At 51.7% G+C, this 18,496-nt stretch overlaps 1 protein-coding gene across 1 annotated transcript in view; it reads right to left on the bottom strand.

Annotated features, from left to right (window-relative positions):
* Positions 1-14,481, bottom strand: part of LOC111146566 (zinc finger and AT-hook domain containing) — a 181,424-nt gene extending 166,943 nt beyond the window's left edge. Inside the window, exon 1 of the mRNA XM_022502158.1 lies at positions 14,351-14,481. Within this exon, the coding sequence (XP_022357866.1) occupies positions 14,351-14,369 (19 nt within the window). The 5' untranslated portion in view covers positions 14,370-14,481. The remainder of the gene's footprint in view (positions 1-14,350) is intronic.
* Between the last annotated feature and the right edge of the window lie 4,015 nt (positions 14,482-18,496).

Genomic DNA, 18,496 nt, shown 5'->3' with positions numbered 1-18,496 from the left:
AGTAAGTGCCTAATGTATGTCACACATTATGCCGGGCACATTTAGAAATGAGGAAGATACAGACCCTTCCACTTTGTTCATGAGAATAATTTAAAGTGACTATGGTTTTATTAGTGGTCGAATTTCTTACTCCTGCTGTGGAAAGCACAGAGAGGTGCCTGAATCCGGCCTCCAGGCCAGCGTCTGCACGGGACAGACAGCCCTACCAGACCCTCACCTTCAGGGTCCGGCAGCTACCGTTCATGTGTACACAGCTGGGAACTGTAGAAGGTCAGGCAACTGCCCTTGTCCCTGACCTGGCTCCAGCTAGAGCAGTCTGAGGGTGACCCTGGCAAGGCCAGCCCCTCCAGTATATCTGAACAGGCTATCCAGTGGTCCTGGGGGTCTTCTACCCTGCAAAGCTGGCATCCCAGCCCTTCAGCCACACCTGATGGGTCCCCCAGCCTGGCACAGGCCAGGCCAATCCTGGCCCGCAGCCCCCCACCCCTGCAAGAGCCGGCAAGTGTCTCTCAAACCGCCAGCTGCAGGTCTATACACACACACGTCCCCTAGGGGGCAATAAAGGGCAAAGGAGAACTCTGGCATCCAAGCACTGGTTCAGGGCCGCAGGCTTGAAATTCTACTAAGTGCGGAGAGCGGGCAAGTGCCCGCAGTCTGCCTAGCAGACTTGTTTTAGTTCGAGAACCTTTCTTCAAGTCTCAGCTCCAACCTCACTTTCTCAGACAGCCTTTTCTTAAACCCCTTCAATATAAGTTAGGTCTCGGTTAGTCTCGCCCTCCCTGTGTTCACTTCAGCAGCAACTACCACAACGTGTGATCATGTATTTAATGGTGTGTCTATTTAACCTCTGTCTCCCCTAATAGACTGTATGCTCTAAAAATATCAATTTTATTTCATTCAAGATACAGTTAAAAGCTTAAAAAGATCAATGCTACAGGCTAATAAAGATATTTACCTATAAACAGAGAAATGATGCTGATTTCCTTTGTTGTAAGGACTAGAACGAGTCCAGATCGCGCACCTACAAGGCCCTGAGGATGTTAACCACCTCATTCCTCATTCTCACTTCCTGGCAAAACAAGTTAAGACCTTGTGCTGGGGAGAGACCCCATGAGCTCCAGGTGGGACAGCCACCAGCCAGCCCCCAGCAGGGGGAAAGCACTTCACTGCTCTGGTCTCCCAACTTTGCAAAATGGGACTAAATACAGCATGTGGAACACTGGTTTGAAGAGAAAGCAGACCCAGACGAAGGGCCTGGAAGTGAGATGCTCTGTGAGACAGAACAGGGTCCAGGTTTGTGCAGGGCACCTCCCTTCCCAGCAAAGGGACGTCCCACTTCAGCCGCACAGCTTCTAAGGGAATTCTGCTCCTTCCTGGACACTTATACCCTTGGGTCATCTCTGTGCTCCCCGGTCTATGCCCCCCTAAAAAAGAAGCAAAAGTCAGTCCTTTCACTGAAATACAAGAAATACACTCAACCCAAACATTCACGCATTTAAGTAGAAAAATAATAAATAAGCAAGTATGGGGATAATCCCTAAAATGAAATACAAACAGAAACAAATGAACAGAAACAGACTTTAAATAAGCAACATAGGGGCGTCTGGGTGGCTCGGTTGAACCCTGCCTTCAGCTCAAATCATCATCTCAGGGGTCCTGGGATCGAGCCCCACATTCGGCTCCTTGCTCAGTGGGGAGCCTGCTTCTCTCTCTCCCTCTGCCTGCTGGTCCCCCTGTTTGTGCACTCTCTATGTCAAATAAATAAAATCTAAAAAAAAAAAAAAAACCCACCAAAATGAGCACCATACCTGCACTGAAATGGGAGGGATGAGCTGGGGAGGGCAAGCCCAGGTCACTTGGGAAGCCTGCGTTTACACCCCCTCGGCCCCAGGTCAAAGAGACACAGAGATCCGATTAAATACTGAACTCGAGTTAGTGGTTCTCTTTTCCAGAGACACAGGTTAGCAATTTGGAAACTATTTTTAGTAGATCCTAGGACTGAGCAAGTAAGTTACTTGCAGTGCGTACTGCGAGGCAGTCTCCTGGGTCAGAGAAGGGAGTTACAGATACCGAAAGGGAAGGGTAGAGTAGACCCGGTGCTGTTGGGTTGGAATTGGAAAAGATCCACAGATATAAATGTCGGCCACGTGTGAACTTTCCACGCGTCTGCATGGTGGGGGTGCACACGTGCGCCCATTTCCCCACTGTGCTGAAGACCAGTCAGTGACATTTTGGCCATCATGAGCTCCCCTAGTCTCGCATCTCCAATTCTCAATACCACTCTCCACTTCAACCCATTCTCCTCCAGACACAGCCGATTCCAGAGCTGGAGAGGGAATGTCCTGCTGTTCAGAGACCAAGAAAGTTCTCAAAGAAAGAAGGGGACCATCAAAGAGGCTTCAGCTAGCCAAATATTGGGGAAATTGGGTCACAAAATTCAACAATGTAAAGGATTAAAAACCACTGAATAAAGAATTCACGAGTCCACAGATTCATAAAAAAATGGGAAACTCTTGCTCACAAAGACAGACACGGAATAAATGCAGAAGATATCACGGCATTCAAGACCCATCTCCTGGCAAGCGTCGGTGATAACGGGGTCTGGCAAGAATCATCAGCGGAAGCTAAACCAAGGGGTGAACAAAGTCTGAGAAATGAAAGGGGCGGGACAGGGACCGGGTCTCGAAATGCCGCATCGTGAGCCAATTACCAAGGAGAAGAACAGTAACTATACTGTCCCTCGGGAGAAGCTGACCCCTCACTTGCTCCCCAAGCACACGGGGCCCAAGGGCAGGGTGCCTCCCGATGGCAGGGCCCCGACTGTGCTATTCACGCCCACACCGCAGGATCCGAGCACCATCACGACAAAACTCGCAAGGCCCGAGGGAGGGATGCTCTACAAAATCACAGGGCTATACTTCTCAAGACTCTCAGTGTGTGCAACACAAGGACAAAGGAACCGCTCCCTGCTCAGATGGTGAAGGGACATGGCAGCCAAATGCAGGGACGGAGCCACGGCCTCCGCCGGTTTCACGTGGATTGTTGAAACTGCGGAAAGTGCACTCCCATGGGCAAAATCTGAAGAGCGTTCTGTCGAGGCTCCTGTCTCACTCTGATCACCGGAAGCTGGTTGTGTGGCAGAATGTCCTTGTTTTGAGGACACAAACAGTGGCAACATTTAGGAGCGGGTCAAAGGGCATTACGGCTGCAACTCGACTCCAGGGCTTTGGAGAGGAGGGAGGAGGCAGGTGAAGGGCATGAGGGACGTTCTGGGATGTCCTCAGTCCAGAAACTCCCAACGACCAGGAACATGCCCAGTCTTGAACCACAGGACCTCATGTCACACCCCCTCAGCGGCTCAGACCACACCACAGGCACAGTTTAGGGACCACGGACATAAGGCTGTCACCGGGGCTGGTCAGGAACATACCCAGAGACTCGCCCAGCTGATGGCAGCAGCAGCAGAACAGGCAGAGAAAGAGGGAGAAATGGAAGGCAACCTCAAGAGGGGCAGCGAGACGGCCAGAGGGACGGGGTGCGATGCTCAGACCCTGAGCGGGTGTGCTAAGGAATTCTTGTTTAACATAATAGCAGCGACAGCAAACGATGCCCTGATCCCACCAGTGCACCTCACAGCCAAGAATTCCAAACTCTCTCCGTCCTTGAGGCGCTCTGGCCAGGACCCCCAAAGGTCAATGGAAGCACCATGTCCAGCCCAGGACTCTTCTCTCAACCAACAGGACAGGCCTCCTGGGGGCCACCAGGGATCAAGGGCACAGTGCCCTCCTGGCTACCCGTTTGCCCTTGACCCAGTCCCCGAAAGCCAGCCAGGAAGCAGTTCCTGATTCCATCAGTGTTCCCTGCTCCCTGAGGTCCTTCCGTCCCTTCTGCCCAGTTCCCGCCACGAAAGCTTGACTCTCCACCCACGCCTCTCACGTGGGCACTTCTCACGTGGCCTCTGACTAGAGAGCAAGACTCAGGAAAAATCAAAAGGAAAATTACAGCATGCAATGTTTCCCTGATGACTTTCTTCTAAAAACTGAGAAGAGGAGAAAGAGGCAGAGGAGGGGAGAGACAGGCATGAGAAAAGCAGAATCGGAGTCCAGCGTTCAGGGCTCCTGGCACTCCGGCAACCAGGACCCCACCATCTCCGTGAAAGTCCAGGGACCTCCTAAGGCTCCCCACCCCAAGCCCTGTAAGGCAGAGAGGGAAGTGAGGACAAAAGCTGGGTCCGCCCGAGTGCTGGCAACCCCACTCCAGGCCAAGAGCAAACTCTGGCAGGCAATGGGTCAGGTTAAAACCCCGACAGTGGACGCTTCTGGACTCTGCCAGAAAAGCAGGAAGACCCAGAGAAGGAGGGCTGCGGCTCCCCCCCAGGGGAGCGAGGCAGTGCAGCACCTCTGCTGGTGCCAGGCTGCAGGGGCAGGAGCTCGCGGCCAAGGTGAGGTTCAGGTCCTACCACTGCAGGGCCAAGGCAGCAGCTGGGCAGCTAGCAGAGGCCCAGGGAGGCCAGGCATCCAGGGGTGGAGGCCAACAGCACAGCCCGGTGGTCTCCAGCAGGGACTCCAGGAATCTCTCCCGAGCCCGCGAAGGCCCTGTACTCAGCTGGGCACGCTCTAGCTCCCCAAGCCCTCGGGGCCCCCTTGCAGGCACCCAGCTGCGCACCAGCCTCAGAGGCCACCCTTCACGGGATTGCACCCATCGGAGAACAAGCTGCTCAGAGAGGATGCGCTCCCACGATACAGAAATGGAAACAGCCCCAGGGAGCCCTGAGGACTGTCGCATGGTGGGGCCGAAACTCCAGGCGGGGTCTCTGACGCTGCACAGCTGCTGCCACCCTCGGGCACCTTCATCTCCAGGGCGCCCCCAGACCCCCCACCGTGGTGGCTGGGCAACGGGATGGGGGGCCCCAGACTCAGGCAGCGGACAGGCAGGGCCAGGCAAGGCTGTCCGGACTCGGCACTGGGGCCCAGCCCTGAACACGGAAGGCACTGTGGACAGTCAGGGAGGGACCCTGGGCTCACGGAGGCAGCTCACCCTGCTGGCGTCCTTCGTGCCTCCCTCTCTGCCTTCACCCCTGCTCTGCCCTCTGCCCTCCTGCCACCCTGGTCACGGCTCTGATGTCACCCAAAGGTGCTGGGGAGGCCTTCCCCCCACCCCAGGCAGCAGCAACCTTGACACTGTCCACCCACCCACACACACACACACCTCAGCGAGCTGATGCACAAGCATGTGGCTGTGGAACCATCCCCACCGTCAACACACACGACAGAGCTCCCCCAGGACCCTGCAGTCCGTGCCACTCCCTCATGGCTCCTGGGAACCGTGGACTGCTTTCTGGCCCTGTCATTCTGCCTTTTCTAGAATTTTTGAAAACCGGAAATCAGTCTGTTGTTTTCAATCATAGTACAATAAAGAATTTATCATCTTGGGGCGCCTGGGTGGCTCAGTGGATTGAGCCGCTGCCTTCGGCACGGGTCATGATCTCGGGGTCCTGGGATCGAGTCCCGCGTCGGGCTCTCTGCTCGGCGGGGAGCCTGCTTCCCTCCCTTCCTCTCTCTCTACCTGCCTCTCTGCCTACTTGTGATCTCTCTCTGTCAAATAAATAAATAAAATCTTTAAAAAAAAAAAAAAGAATTTATCATCTTGACCATGTCTAAGTGGACAGCTCAGTGGCATTAAGCACATTCCCACTGCTGTGCAGTCGGCCCCACCCCTTGTTTCCAGAACCTTTCATCTTCCCAGGTGAACCCCCATTCCCATGAAAGAATCACCCCAGTCCGACCTCCTCCAAGCCTGCAGCAAACTCTGCAGTGTCTCCCGTAATCTGGCCACTCCACGTGCCTCACCTAAGGTCAATCACCTGCTGGGTATCTATCCTCCTGGATCTGCCTGCCTTCACTTCGCACAAGGGGCTCAAGGTTCATCCGTGTCACCGCATGTGTCCGAACTTCCTTTGGAGGAAGGGATCCTGCCCGGTGTCCGGAAGCACCACATTCCGCTCAGCCGCTCACCCGTCAGCGGACATCCTGATGCTACTGTATATGATGCTACGAACACAGTGTCCGCACACCTCGGAGACCTGGAGCCCGAGTGTTCTGTGGCGGTCCACAAAAACAGAACTGCTGGGTCACGCTGTAGCTCTCGTTTTCCTTTTCTGCCACTCACGTTGCCCCCGACAGCACACGAGGGTTCCGGCTTCTCCACGTGCTCACGGCGGGTCGTCTTTTGTGCCTGGTGCTTTCACGTAATGTGGTTTGGTTTGGCTTTGGTTTTTTAAGATTACATTTTTAAGGAACCTCTATGCCCAACGCGGGGCTCGAACCTCCAACCCCCAAGGTCAAGAGCCGCACGCCCTACGGACTGAGCCGGCCGGGCGCCCCTCCCGTGACAAGCTTCTCAGCGAATCCATGCTGCCGCATCAGCAGTCCACTCGCTGGTACTGACGAGCCATGTTTCGTCGCGCGGCTGGACCACGACGTGTGCAGCGATTCCTGGGGTGACGAGCACCTGGGGCGCCTCCCACGTGGGGCTTCCCCGAACGGAGCAGTTACGAACACGCACACGTATCTTCACATGGACACACGTTCCGCTGACCTGGGGCAATTACGGAGGAGTGGGACTGCTGGGTCAGACGGTGAGCGTGTGTCTGATGCGGCAAGACACCTTGCCTCCAAAGGATTTGCAAAACGGCTGCGCCAACCTCCCTCCCCGCCCCCACCCAGGAGCGCTCTGGGGACTCACTGTTCTTACCCACCCTGGGTGGCATCAGTCTCTGCAGTTTCAGCCACTAGTGGATGTGTAATGCCATCCTGTCGTGCCTCTAAGTTACATCTCCCCTGCGACAATGAGGTTGAGCATCCTTGCCCATGTGCCGGACCCACTTGTATCAGCTTCTCTGTAAAACCTCTCTCAAACATTTTGCTCACCTTTTTTATTTTAATTTTTTTTTTTTTTAATTTATTTGTGAGAGAGACTGCAAGTACGTAGAGAGGCAGGCAGAGAGAGAGGAGGAAGCAGGCTCCCTGATGAGCAGAGAGCCTGATGCGGGGCTCGATCCCAGGACCCTGAGATCATGACCCGGCCGAAGGCAGAGGCTTAACCCACTGAGCCACCCAGGTGCCCCTTTTGCTCATCTTTTTACTGATTTCGTCTTCTCCGTGGCTGTGACCTAGTTCCCTGCGAACAGGATTCTTGGGGGCCCCGCAAGGCCCAGCTTCTGGGAGCACCTTTCCTCGAGTGCAGTGTGAGCCGTTGAAGGCTCAGGCCTCAGCCGAGGCCTCGCACACACAGCAAGACTGGACACATGTCAGCAGCAGCAGGAAGACACTTTCATCTCGGGTGACCCAGGTCTCCCCCAGCTGCCAGGCCCAACAGCGAACCCCAAACCTTCACACCTACAGCCCAGGTTCTGGAACCAGGCAAGGTCCTAACAGACGGCCCGGCCCAGAAGGAGCCTCCCTAAGGGCTCAAGGGCCCAACGTGTGCCAGGCTGCCGGTGCCAATACTGAGGGACCATGGAGCTCCCTGTCACCACGCCTGACCTTCCGCTTCTTTGTTTGCAAAGCAGAGATGACCCGGCCACTTCGCAGGGCTTTTGTGCGGAATAAACTAACAAGACGTGAAACACGTGACTGATCCCCGCTGACTCCCCCACAGCAACTGTCTGCTTTCGTAAAGGGTCAGGCCACTGTTTCACGTTTTATTGTGTATTATTACAAAATCCCTCCGTTATGTATTTAATTCTCAAGGACACTACTGAAATGTAGAAGACGGTCAGGGGAAGGCGAGGCTTGAGAGCCAGAAGGAAAAGACGGATGGTGGAAAAAAGGAAAGGAGCCTGTCATGCACCAGGTGTGTTCCCATGCCTCCTCTCCCGGATCTTTACAACAGGAGCTGTATTTGTATACAAGGTGACAGGGGCGCCCCAACCCACCAAGGTCCCACAGCCCTGAGAAAGCAAGACCAGGACTTCCACCTGCTTCTTCCATTCAAGGGCCCCTACTCCCTGCATTACCTGAGCTTGGCTCCCCACCTGTGGCCCAGGGGGAGGGATGTCGGGGAAGGGCTCACTCCTGCTCAGGACAGAGTCCCAGAGCCCTCAGAGGCTCCCAACCACAGGGCCTCAGGGAGGGCTGCACCAGACAGTCGGCCCCAGGGGACTCTTCAAAGTGGCAGGGACAGGGGCTCAGTCCCCAGGATGGGTCTTCTGTGGTGCTTCTGGCAACCTGCCCAGTGCTGCCCCAGTGTCTTGACCAAGCTCAGAAATAAAAACAAGGAAGGGCGCGGGGGCAGGGCGTGGTGCTCAGCCAGTTAAGGGTCTGCCTTCACCCAGGTCATGATCCTCAGGTCCTGGGATTAAGCCCCATGTCAGGCTCCCTCCTCAGTGGGGACTCTGCTTCTCCCTCTCCCATCCCCCCCGCACCTGCCACAGCTTGTGCTCCTGCGTCTCTCTTTCTCTCTGAAATATATAAATAAAGTCTTAAAGAAATAAAGTAAAATAAAAACAGGGAGAATTCAAAGGCCTTCTCTCTGCCATCACAGGAAGGAACCAGAGCTGTGCTTTTTAGGGACCAGAGATGTGCTAAGAAGCCTGGAAGTTTCAGGTCCCTATGCCTGTTGGGTTCTTCACTCCTCCTTCCCTAAAAGCAAACACAGATGGAAGGCTTGCTGGTCTCTAAGGGAAAACCCAATCAATCACTAGTCCCATGGGCTTCCCCTCTCAACTATTTCTCTGAACCTACCCTCACCTCTATTCCCACAGCCACTGCCTTGGGATGAGTGCCATCAACCCTGGGCTTTACTATGATGGCACCTAATGATGGGTCTTACTCTGGCCTGCATGTTTGCCCTCCAAAAAATGTCCTCCTATGTATCTGTTTTTTTTTTTTTTTTTTAAAGATTCCATCTATCCACCCGACAGACAGAGATCACAAGCAGGCAAAGAGGCAGGCAGAGAGAGAGAGGAGGAAGCAGGCTCTCCGCAGAGCAGAGAGCCCGAAGCGGGGCTTGATCCCAGGACCCCGGGATCATGACCTGAGCCGAAGGCAGAGGCCTTAACCCACTGAGCCACCCAGGCACCCCTCTATGTATCTGTTTTAGCTTCAAAAATTGCTATACAGCTACGGTAATTCAGATAGTGTAATACTGATGAAGGATAAAAGAAGAGAACAATGGAACAGACCACAAAGCTCAGAGTTGGACCCACACATAATTTTCAACAAATGGTCCAAGGTAAATTCAGTGGAGGAAGGAAAGTCCCTTCCAACAAATGAGTCTGAAAACATTGGATATCCACATGGTGGGGAGGGGGGGTGGCCCTGGGTGGAGATCCGTACCTCACATCATATACAGACTAACTTGAGGTAGATGGTAGACCTAAACCTAAAAGCAATTAGTATAAAACCTTAAAAATAAATAAATAAAGACACCTAGGGGAATATCATCATGACCTTAAAATAGAAGAACATTTCTTTTTCTTTCTTTTTTTTTAATTTATTCATTTGACAGAGAGATCACAAGGAGGCAGAGAGGCAGGCAGAGAGAGAGGAGGAAGCAGGCTCCCCGCTGAGCAGAGAGCCTGATGCGGGACTCCATCCCAGGACCCTGGGATCATGACCTGAGCCGAAGGCAGAGGCTTTAACCCACTGAGCCACCCAGGCGCCCCAAGAACATTTCTTAGGATACCAAAAGCACTACCTATAAAAGCAAAAATAATGGTAAACCAGAATTTATTACAATAACAAACTTCTGAACAAAAGAAAATAAAAACTAACAACCGAGCAGAGACTGGAAGAAAATATTCACAATATATATATATATATATATATATATATATATATATATATGACAAAAGACTTATATTCAAACTATATATATAGAACTCCTATAAGCCAACAATTTAAAAAAAAGAAAAAAAGAAAAAAAAAAGCAACCCAATGTTTAAAATAGGCAAAAAACTGAAACAGACATTTCTCCAAAGATGATACACAAATGGCTGATAAAGTCCAAGAAAAAGTACTCAGGATCACTGATCATCACAGAAATGCAAATTAAGTGAGATGCTACTGCATTCCCTCTAGGACAGATCAAAGGAAAAACAGTGACAAGGCCAGCTGGGTGAGCACGTGGAGCAAGTGGAATTCTCCTGCGTGGCCACAGGTGCGAAACAACTATTCCAGGAGGTTATTTGGAAGTTTCTTAACAAGTTGGGGCGCCTGCGTAGCTCAGTCACTTGACTCAGTCACCTGGCTCCTGATTTCCGCCCAGGTCATGATTTCAGCGTGGGGAGATGGAGCCCCCCCTCACGCTCAGAGTGAAGCCTGCTTAAGATTCTTTCTGCCTCTCCCTCTCCCCTCCTGCATCCCCTCCCGCATCCCCTCCCATGCTGTGCAAATGTGCGTGTGCTCTCTCACTCTTTAAAAAAATAAAAGTTAAATATACCTCTGCCCTACCAGCCAGCCGTCCCACCACCCAAAAGCAATGCAAATACAGATCCACAAAAGCCCTGGACACAAGTGGTCATGGCAGCTTTCTCCACAATAACCCCAAACCGGAAATAAGCTCAGATGTTTGTCATATAAACATCCGTACAATGGAAAATAAAAGAAACACAACCCTGGATTTCAGAACCTCTATGCTGAGTGAAAGAAAGCAGATACCGAAGAATTCTATGATGTTCTACGAAAAGCAGCATCTATGCTAACGTTACTCAGACCAGTGGCTGCTTGGGGAGAGGGGCAGAACTAGGTGGGAAGCAGCAGAGAGAACTTTCTGGAGCGAGGACAGAGTTCTACACTGCCGGGCTGTGGTAATACAGGCGGTCAAACTGTCCATTCACGGCCTGGGCAGTTCACTCTATATATTACCACACCTCGAAGAAACGGTCTTCAGGCAGCTGCTGAGGCAAACTGGCAGGTCCTATTATTCTCTCATTGATCAAAGTTTCGTAAGAAGACCCCAACAGCTGTCTGCTGTTCCAAAGACCATCCCCATAGACCCCTAGGACCCCCACCCCTGCCTCCCACCCCAACCCCCACCCAGGTCACACAAAACACACCTGTGGGTGGCTCACGGGTGGTGTTGGTACCACGAACTCCTTTGCAGTGTACCTCTGCTCACTCCTCAAGTTCCAGTTCAGGCACCTCCTCCTTCAGGAAGCCCTCCCAGAATCCCCTGGCCTGAATTCTCAAGGCTCACTTCCATCAGAGCACCAGGCACTTTCTCCTAAGGGAACGGGTTTTTCCACTGCTAGGCTGGTGCCAGAGCCTCAGGAGGAAACAGTGTGTCAGATCTGACCTTCCATTCACAGCTTCTGGCACAAAGTTTGGCGCAAACATCTGGGTGAACCCAGGAATCAGCTTGGCAGAAAAAAGGAAGGAAGGAAGGAAGGTAGGAAGGAAGAAAAAGGAAAGGTCCTGAGGGGCAGAGAAGTGGTGATGCCCCCCTGAAGTCAAGATCTGGTGGCAGAAAGGCAAAGAGAAGGTCTGACACAGAGAAGGAAGCCAGTAAGGGCCCCACAGGGAGCCGTGGGGCTGGCTTACAAGGCCCTTCAGGAAGCCAGGATGTCCAAGACCCCCAGTTCCAGAATGCCACTCCCAGAGCCCCCTGTTCCTCCTTTCCAGGTACCATGGCTGAGCAGGTCCCCACAGCCCCGGAGGACCCCAGCAAAGCCAAGGGCTGCTCTGAAGCCCCGTCTCCACCCTGCCCAGCCTGTGTCAGCCCAGACCCAGTTTGGGGCACAAAGGCACAGCCTTCCAGACTTCAACACTCTGCAGCTCCATTTGTTACGTGACTTAAAAGAAGAAAAGTCTGTTACCAGATCTCAAATCCTTTTTTATGTTAATATGCCAAGCATAATCTTTTTATAAGCAAACTCAATTATCTATATATTTTCCGTTCCTTGACAAAAAGAGAGACAACTTCAAATCTGTAATAAATGTTTAATATATCTATTTGCTTCTCTCCTGGATTCCTTTTTTTTTTTTTCCTTTAAAAAATTAATCAAAGTCTACCCCACCTTTCCAACCACAAATGTTTTCAAGTAGCAAGTAGACGACAGTGCACTAGGCTTTCCGATGCAGAGACCAGGTCAGAAAGAGATAAACACCAGCGCCACCAGGCCCTCAGTAGGGAATAGGATTATGTCCGAGGGAGGGCACAGGGGTTCTAAGAGGCGTGATTTCCCTGAGATCAGGAATCTGGTGATTGGCAGATCTCTTGGACTCAGAGCACGTGTCCTCTCCACCCTCCCAATCCTTTCAGCCCTTAAACTTGACACCTGCCCTTGAGAAATTTCAAAGACATGAAATTTTAACAGGATAAACAGCTGAGAACAAAGAGAAAACTACACTCTAGGCTAAGGCCCCTCTACGTAATTAAATCGGCCCAGTTTGATGGGGAGGCAGCGTGCGTGAAACTATCTATAAAAGGAAATGCAATTAAGGGAGTCTTTTCAATATACCTAATTCTTGACTGCCCTTGCCCTAGGCAAAAACTTAATTCTACTTAAGGACAGCTATCTTTGAGAAGTTGTTCTGTAAATTATAAGGCACTGGGAGAAAAGGAAAAGGAACCATTTTCCCAGGTAAATGAGAAAGGCTGAGCAGGGAGGCCTTTGGTAACAGATCTCTAATTGACTGTGATGACCATCTCGGCCAGCTAACCTCCTAAAGCCGGGGCCCTCCAGACCCTCTGCAACTCCATCCTGCCATCATGCATTACCCTGCTCCCCTCCATCAACCTAACAACCAAGCAAAACAGGAAACTCTTCTCAGAAATTAGCTGATCACGAGTTGACAATAATACATTTCAAAACCTGATCTCTCATTTGCTCCAACTGGAAATTGAAACTACAACAAATGACCAGGTTTCTTTTCTAAAACTGTTAACTCCCAAAGAGGAGAGGTGGGCAGTTTGCTCCGCGTATCAGCAGCAGTGGAATTACTCCGGAGGGGGAAGGCAGCACATCAGGCCTATTGTTAGCTTAAGAAAGCATGGGGGCGTAGGTCAGGGGTCCTGAACCATCGCTATGGCTCTGGGTCCGCTCTGCCACACACTCCACACACGCCAGATCGGAGACGACGCCAGGATGAGGGCTCCTTACCAATGCCTGGCATGGAGGGAGGGGCCATGCCCAGCCGTAGAAGGAGGGGCGTCCCACAGCCAGCACACAGCTCTGGGTGTCTTCTCCAGCCTTGGGCTGGGGACACTCACTAGGACCGCTTCAGTACAAAACGACAGACTCAGAAGATGAAGCTGAAAGGGGCAGCTGTCACTGGGCTCTGCAAGGAACCCAGACTGGAGAAGCAAGATGTTAGTTCATTCATTCCTCCATACCCCGGCGGCATACGGAGCACGTACTGGGGGGCGAACACTAATGAGGGGTGGAGTACAGCCAGGCACGCAGGAGTCTGGATTGCATCCCAAACTGGAGTCTCGGCGCTGTCTTCTTAGAACTGTATGAAGCTGACCCCTCTGAACCTTCGTCCCTCGTCAGTGAATGACACAAATTAGCACTGCTGCGAGAACGGAGCGGCAGACAGCCTGAGGTCAGTGCCAGAGCACGGGCGATGTTGCTAACCACAGGTGACCGGCCCCAAGCTCAACGTTAAGGGTCTTGGACCAGGGGTTAAGTGGAAAGTCCAACACGTACTGGGGCAGTCCGCAGAGAGGTTGGTTCGGCGGCGAAACCAGAGACGGCCGCCTGGAGGAGGTGCCATTTGAGTTTAACTTTAAAGGGTGAGGAACAGGGCGGCAGATAGAGGGTAAACCACAGGCCATCACAGCATGCTACGGTCACCAGCAGCAGCAACAACGCTGTGGCCTGGAGTTTATGGCTCCCTCCACAGGACACAAATGTCCTTCAGCAGCGCAGTCAAATCCTGTTCCTACATGCGTCTACAGGAGCTACCCATTTCACAGAGGAGGAAGGCGAGGCCAGGCAAGGAGGGGGCCCCAGGCAGAGAGCGCAGGCCAGAGTCGGCAAGCCGGGATTCGAGCCTCCCGCCAGCCAGGACGCCTGCGCTCAGTCGCAGGCGCGCGGCCGGCCCTACCCGTCGCCCTAGAAACGGCCCCGCGCGCGCGCGCAGTCTCCCCTCGCTCAATCCTGAGCGAGCAGCATTCCCGTGACTTTTTTTAAATAAAACCCCGAGGCGGCGGGATACCACCAACGACCGAACGTGCCGTCAAAGGACGCCGCTACGTCCGCTCTCCGCCCGGGGCCGCGGATCCCTCCGCCGCCCGGCGGCCCGCGCGCTTCTTCTCGACTCCAAACTCGAAACGGGTTCCCGCGCGCCGCGCCGCACCCCACCCCCACCTCATCCCCACCCCAACCCCCAGCCCGGCTCACCTGCCGCCCGCGTCTCCATGGCAACGCCCCCACCGCGGAGGAAAAAAAAGCCTCGGGCCCTTCCGGGCCCCCTCCCGCGCCGACCGCGAAGGCGAGGCGCCCCGCTGATGCTCTGCTTTTTATTTTTATTTTTTTAAGAAAAGAGCCGGCGAGGTTATGGCGAATCTGCGGCATTCAACATGGCGGATGGAGTCTTCGCCCTCCTCTTCACGGGGTGCTGACGCCGGCGTAGCGGACGTCAGCCTCGGGTGACCCTCCCCCAGCGCCGAGAGCGTCTAGGCTGGGCGGCCTAGTGCGCATGCTCCAGCCCAGCGGCCGCGCTCTGCATCCCGCTCCGCTGGTTCCGCCGCTCCGCTTTTTAAGCCACTCCCGGGAAAGCGCTAACGAGAGGCCTGGAATACGGATCGCAGGATTGGGAGTCTTCCCATTTCGGTCGGGAGCCCACAGATCTACCCGCCTGCGCATCCTTGGACTCCCTGGGCTAGACGTGCAGGGAGAATTCTGGGTTCCTGTCCCAGTTCTGTTCTTTACTAACTAATCTGGGGTACCGATTTAACTTTCCTTGGGCTCAGTTTACTGATTTGTCAGTCGGGGTGGTGACAGCCTGCCTCCCTCTCAAGGGCTGCAGAGTTTCCCCGAAGCGGGATGCTCTCGATTGAGTCTGGGTCGTTCAGCCAGAATTCAGCAGCCCGGAGCCACCTGGAGAAAGTGGACGCCTTCCGTCCTGACTGTCCTGCAGAAAGTCCCAGCTGCGCCTGAGCCCGCCTCTCCAATGCTCGAGCACAGCCTTCTGCAGGGAGCATGTCTACTGGAGATGTGATGACCTTGTTAGTTTTTGTTGTGAAGATCTGCTCTGCCACTTCCTTTGGATCTCAGCTCTAGTAACATATCCAAGGGGGCCCTCCCGCACCACCGCATCCAAAGTAACCCTGCTAAGTCCCTTTTCTGTTATCTGCACAGTATCTGTTAGCACCTGACATGAATTTATCTCCCTCTCATCTTGGGCACCCCTGTGGCCCCAGAAACTAGAAATGAGTCTGACAGGTATCGAATGAAATAGTTTTGTGGACTTCTAAGGCTACCTTTTGTTTATAACAAATGATGGTGTTTTCATTTATGGTGGTAATATAGTTTTTAAACACAAGTGCTTGGGGTGCCTAGGTGGCTCAGTGAGTTAAAGCCTCTGCATTCGGCTGGGGTCATGATCCCGGGGTCCTGGGATCGAGCCCCACATCGAGCCCCGCATGGGGCTCTCTGCTGGGCGGGGACCCTGCTTCCTCCTCTCTCTCTGCCTGTCTCTCTGCCTACTTGTGATCTCTGTCTGTGAAATAAATAAAATCTTTAAAAAATAAAAATAAACACAACTGTTTTTTTTTTTCTAAAGATTTTATTTATTTCACAGGCAGAGATCACAAGTAAGCAGAGAGGCAGGCAGAGAGAGAGGAGGAAGCAGGCTCCCCACCCAGCAGAGAGCCCGATGCGGGGCTGGATCCCAGGACCCCGGGGACCATGACCCCAGCCGAAGGCAGAGGTTTTAACCCACTGAGCAACCCAGGCACCCCAACTGCTTTGCATTTTTAAGAACTAGTCAACTTTCAAGAAAAGGGTACATATCGAGAGACAAGGAGAAAAAACGTAAAAGGGAACCTCAGGTGAGATGTTTGGGAAACACTGATTTGTTTTTACAGTTCTTCTGAAAAGCTTGTCTTTGCCTGTTGCAAGTCTTTTTTTTCTGGGACAACCTCCACTCTGCTGCTGGTCAACTTGAGATAACCTTGGGACAGCCCTGACGCTCATGCCTGTGTGTTCCCTTGGCTCTGGCTCTTAATTTACCTTGCCCCATTCCCCACATGATTGCGTGTATGTATTTGCACAGCCCTCTGCCCGCGAGCTAGACCAGAAACACAGATGCCACATGGGTCTTTCTTGTGCACGGTAGTAGTACTGAATGAACCCATTTGTTCCCATTGTCACCTGTGTTTCCATAGTAAAACGCCCAAGAACATTGCGCTTCAGGATGGCATATAGAAATTCTCAGAAGCCTTGTGTCTTGCTCCTTGGTTCTGTTCTTGGGAGATAGAGTCATCATAAGACCCCAAATTTGGGCAGTCCACTAGATACATGTTCAGAGAGACCACCATCGTTTCATTTTATCAGCATGACAACTAGGAGGTTAAATTGGACAGATAAGATTATTGTTCTTTTCTGGATGAAAAAAGGAACATTCAGAGAGGTTATGTGGCTTTGAGATCACACAGCAAGCCAGTAAAGACCCAGGTATGGAATGGGTCTCTCCATGCCCAGTGTTCTTCCCATTTTACCCCATCACCGTCAGAGTTTTGTCCACATGACCCACTGTGCCTCCCACAGAGCCAAGTCCAAGGTAATCATAGGGTTCCTGCCACGCACCCACCACATCCTACATTGCAAACAGATGGCTAGGTGGAGCCCATCACAGATTTCATTTGGAAATGAACCGCCCAGAAAGCTGCATTGATGAGCTTTTCCTTTTAGAACTATAAATATTTACAATAACCACTATTTTGCTGTGAATCGATTTCTATCAGGAAATTAGAGTTCTGGTTGATGACAATATTGGTTTTGTGCTGGGTTGCTTTCTTGCAGCAGCAATAAATGTTAGCTATTGATTAGCAGATGGATTGTTCTTGGATGTTGTGACCAAAATGAATTTTGGAAATGAAGCGATTTAAAATTTGCCTCAGCATATTAACAAAGTCGAATTTTTTTTTTTTAAAAAACAATTGTGGATTATGCGTGGTGGTCGTGAGTTAGTTATTTGGACAGCTACAATTTTCTCTATTATTCCCATGGCATTTCTTCTTCCTCTATCCAAAGAAGATTCACTGAACACTTATCATCACTTAAAACTGCCCTGGCCACAGGCATATGAGGACAAGAGAGCGTCCCTTTCTATGGGATCAGATTTGCAGATGGAGAAACAGAGTCCACTCCTGGCTCGTCCATCACCCTGCTGAATGATTTTCACATTTTCAATTAGTGAACATCTTTATTCTTTTCATTTGCCTGTAATATCTCAAAATGCCTTCAATTAATGAATACCGGTAGAATTAAATATAAATTACATCCTACTCCCACGACGGTTCCCAGAGGAGACCAATCTTCCCAGCTGGCCCTTTGATGGCCCTCAGCCCCTCGAGGCTAGCACGTGAAAGAATTTGTGTCAACAGGTTTATCAACATGAAATGGCTTCTGGTTATATAATAAACACTCTAATTGGATATATTTGTGTCAATAATTTTATAATTACATCTCATAGCTGCATGACAAATATGCACTTACACAAAAAAGAATATATACATGATTTTATAAGGCATTTTTTATAAAGACTTTTATTTATTTATTTGACAGAGAGATCACAAGTAGGCAGAGAGGCAGGCAGAGAGAGAGGAGGAAGCAGGCTCCCTGCTGAGCAGAGAGCCCGATGCGATGCGGGGCTCGATCCCAGGACCCTGGGATCGTGACCTGAGCCGAAGGCAGAGGCTTTAACCCACTGAGCCACCCAGGCACCCATAAGGCATTTTCTTGAAAGCAGGTTTTGATAAAGGATATTCACGGGTGACCTCAAAATAATGGGCCTGGAGGCACATGGCAATGATAAAATCAGAGGTGGGGATAATCACAGTCTGAGTGAAGTGCTAAAAACCTACAGAGGCACACCACAGAGAAAAATCCATTTAAAATTATATAAAAGAAAAGGGGATAGTAATATTAGAATGACATGAGTAGTCTCACTGTGAACAAAATTAGGATCTCAGGAGCAACGTCTTTTCTGAGTTCTGTCTTTTCCCCGGCCCTCGCGTCTACCCTCAGCCCCCAAATATCGATCTCAATAATATTTTTCATTAGCAGTAGCCAGGACTCCTTCAAAATAGCTGAGTCCGTGTTTGGGAGCAGGGGAAAATTGGAACGGCCCGAAACATCTTGCTCTTGCCGGAAAAGCAGGATACTGCAAAAGTGCTGGGCTGTTGCTGGAAGGCAGCAGTCAGCTGAGAACGGGGTCCCTCCCCGCAGGCTATGATAGCTTGCACAACACCAAGAATAGCTAGGTCTCCATTGTTGACCTCTAAACGGAGTCTACAAAAGGCATGAGTATTTCACCATAAA

This window comes from Enhydra lutris, unplaced genomic scaffold, assembly GCF_002288905.1.
Source record: "Enhydra lutris kenyoni isolate GAN:26980312 unplaced genomic scaffold, ASM228890v2 scaffoldscaffold14, whole genome shotgun sequence".
Lineage (NCBI taxonomy): Eukaryota > Metazoa > Chordata > Mammalia > Carnivora > Mustelidae > Enhydra > Enhydra lutris.
This window is presented reverse-complemented; position numbering and strand designations above follow the sequence as displayed.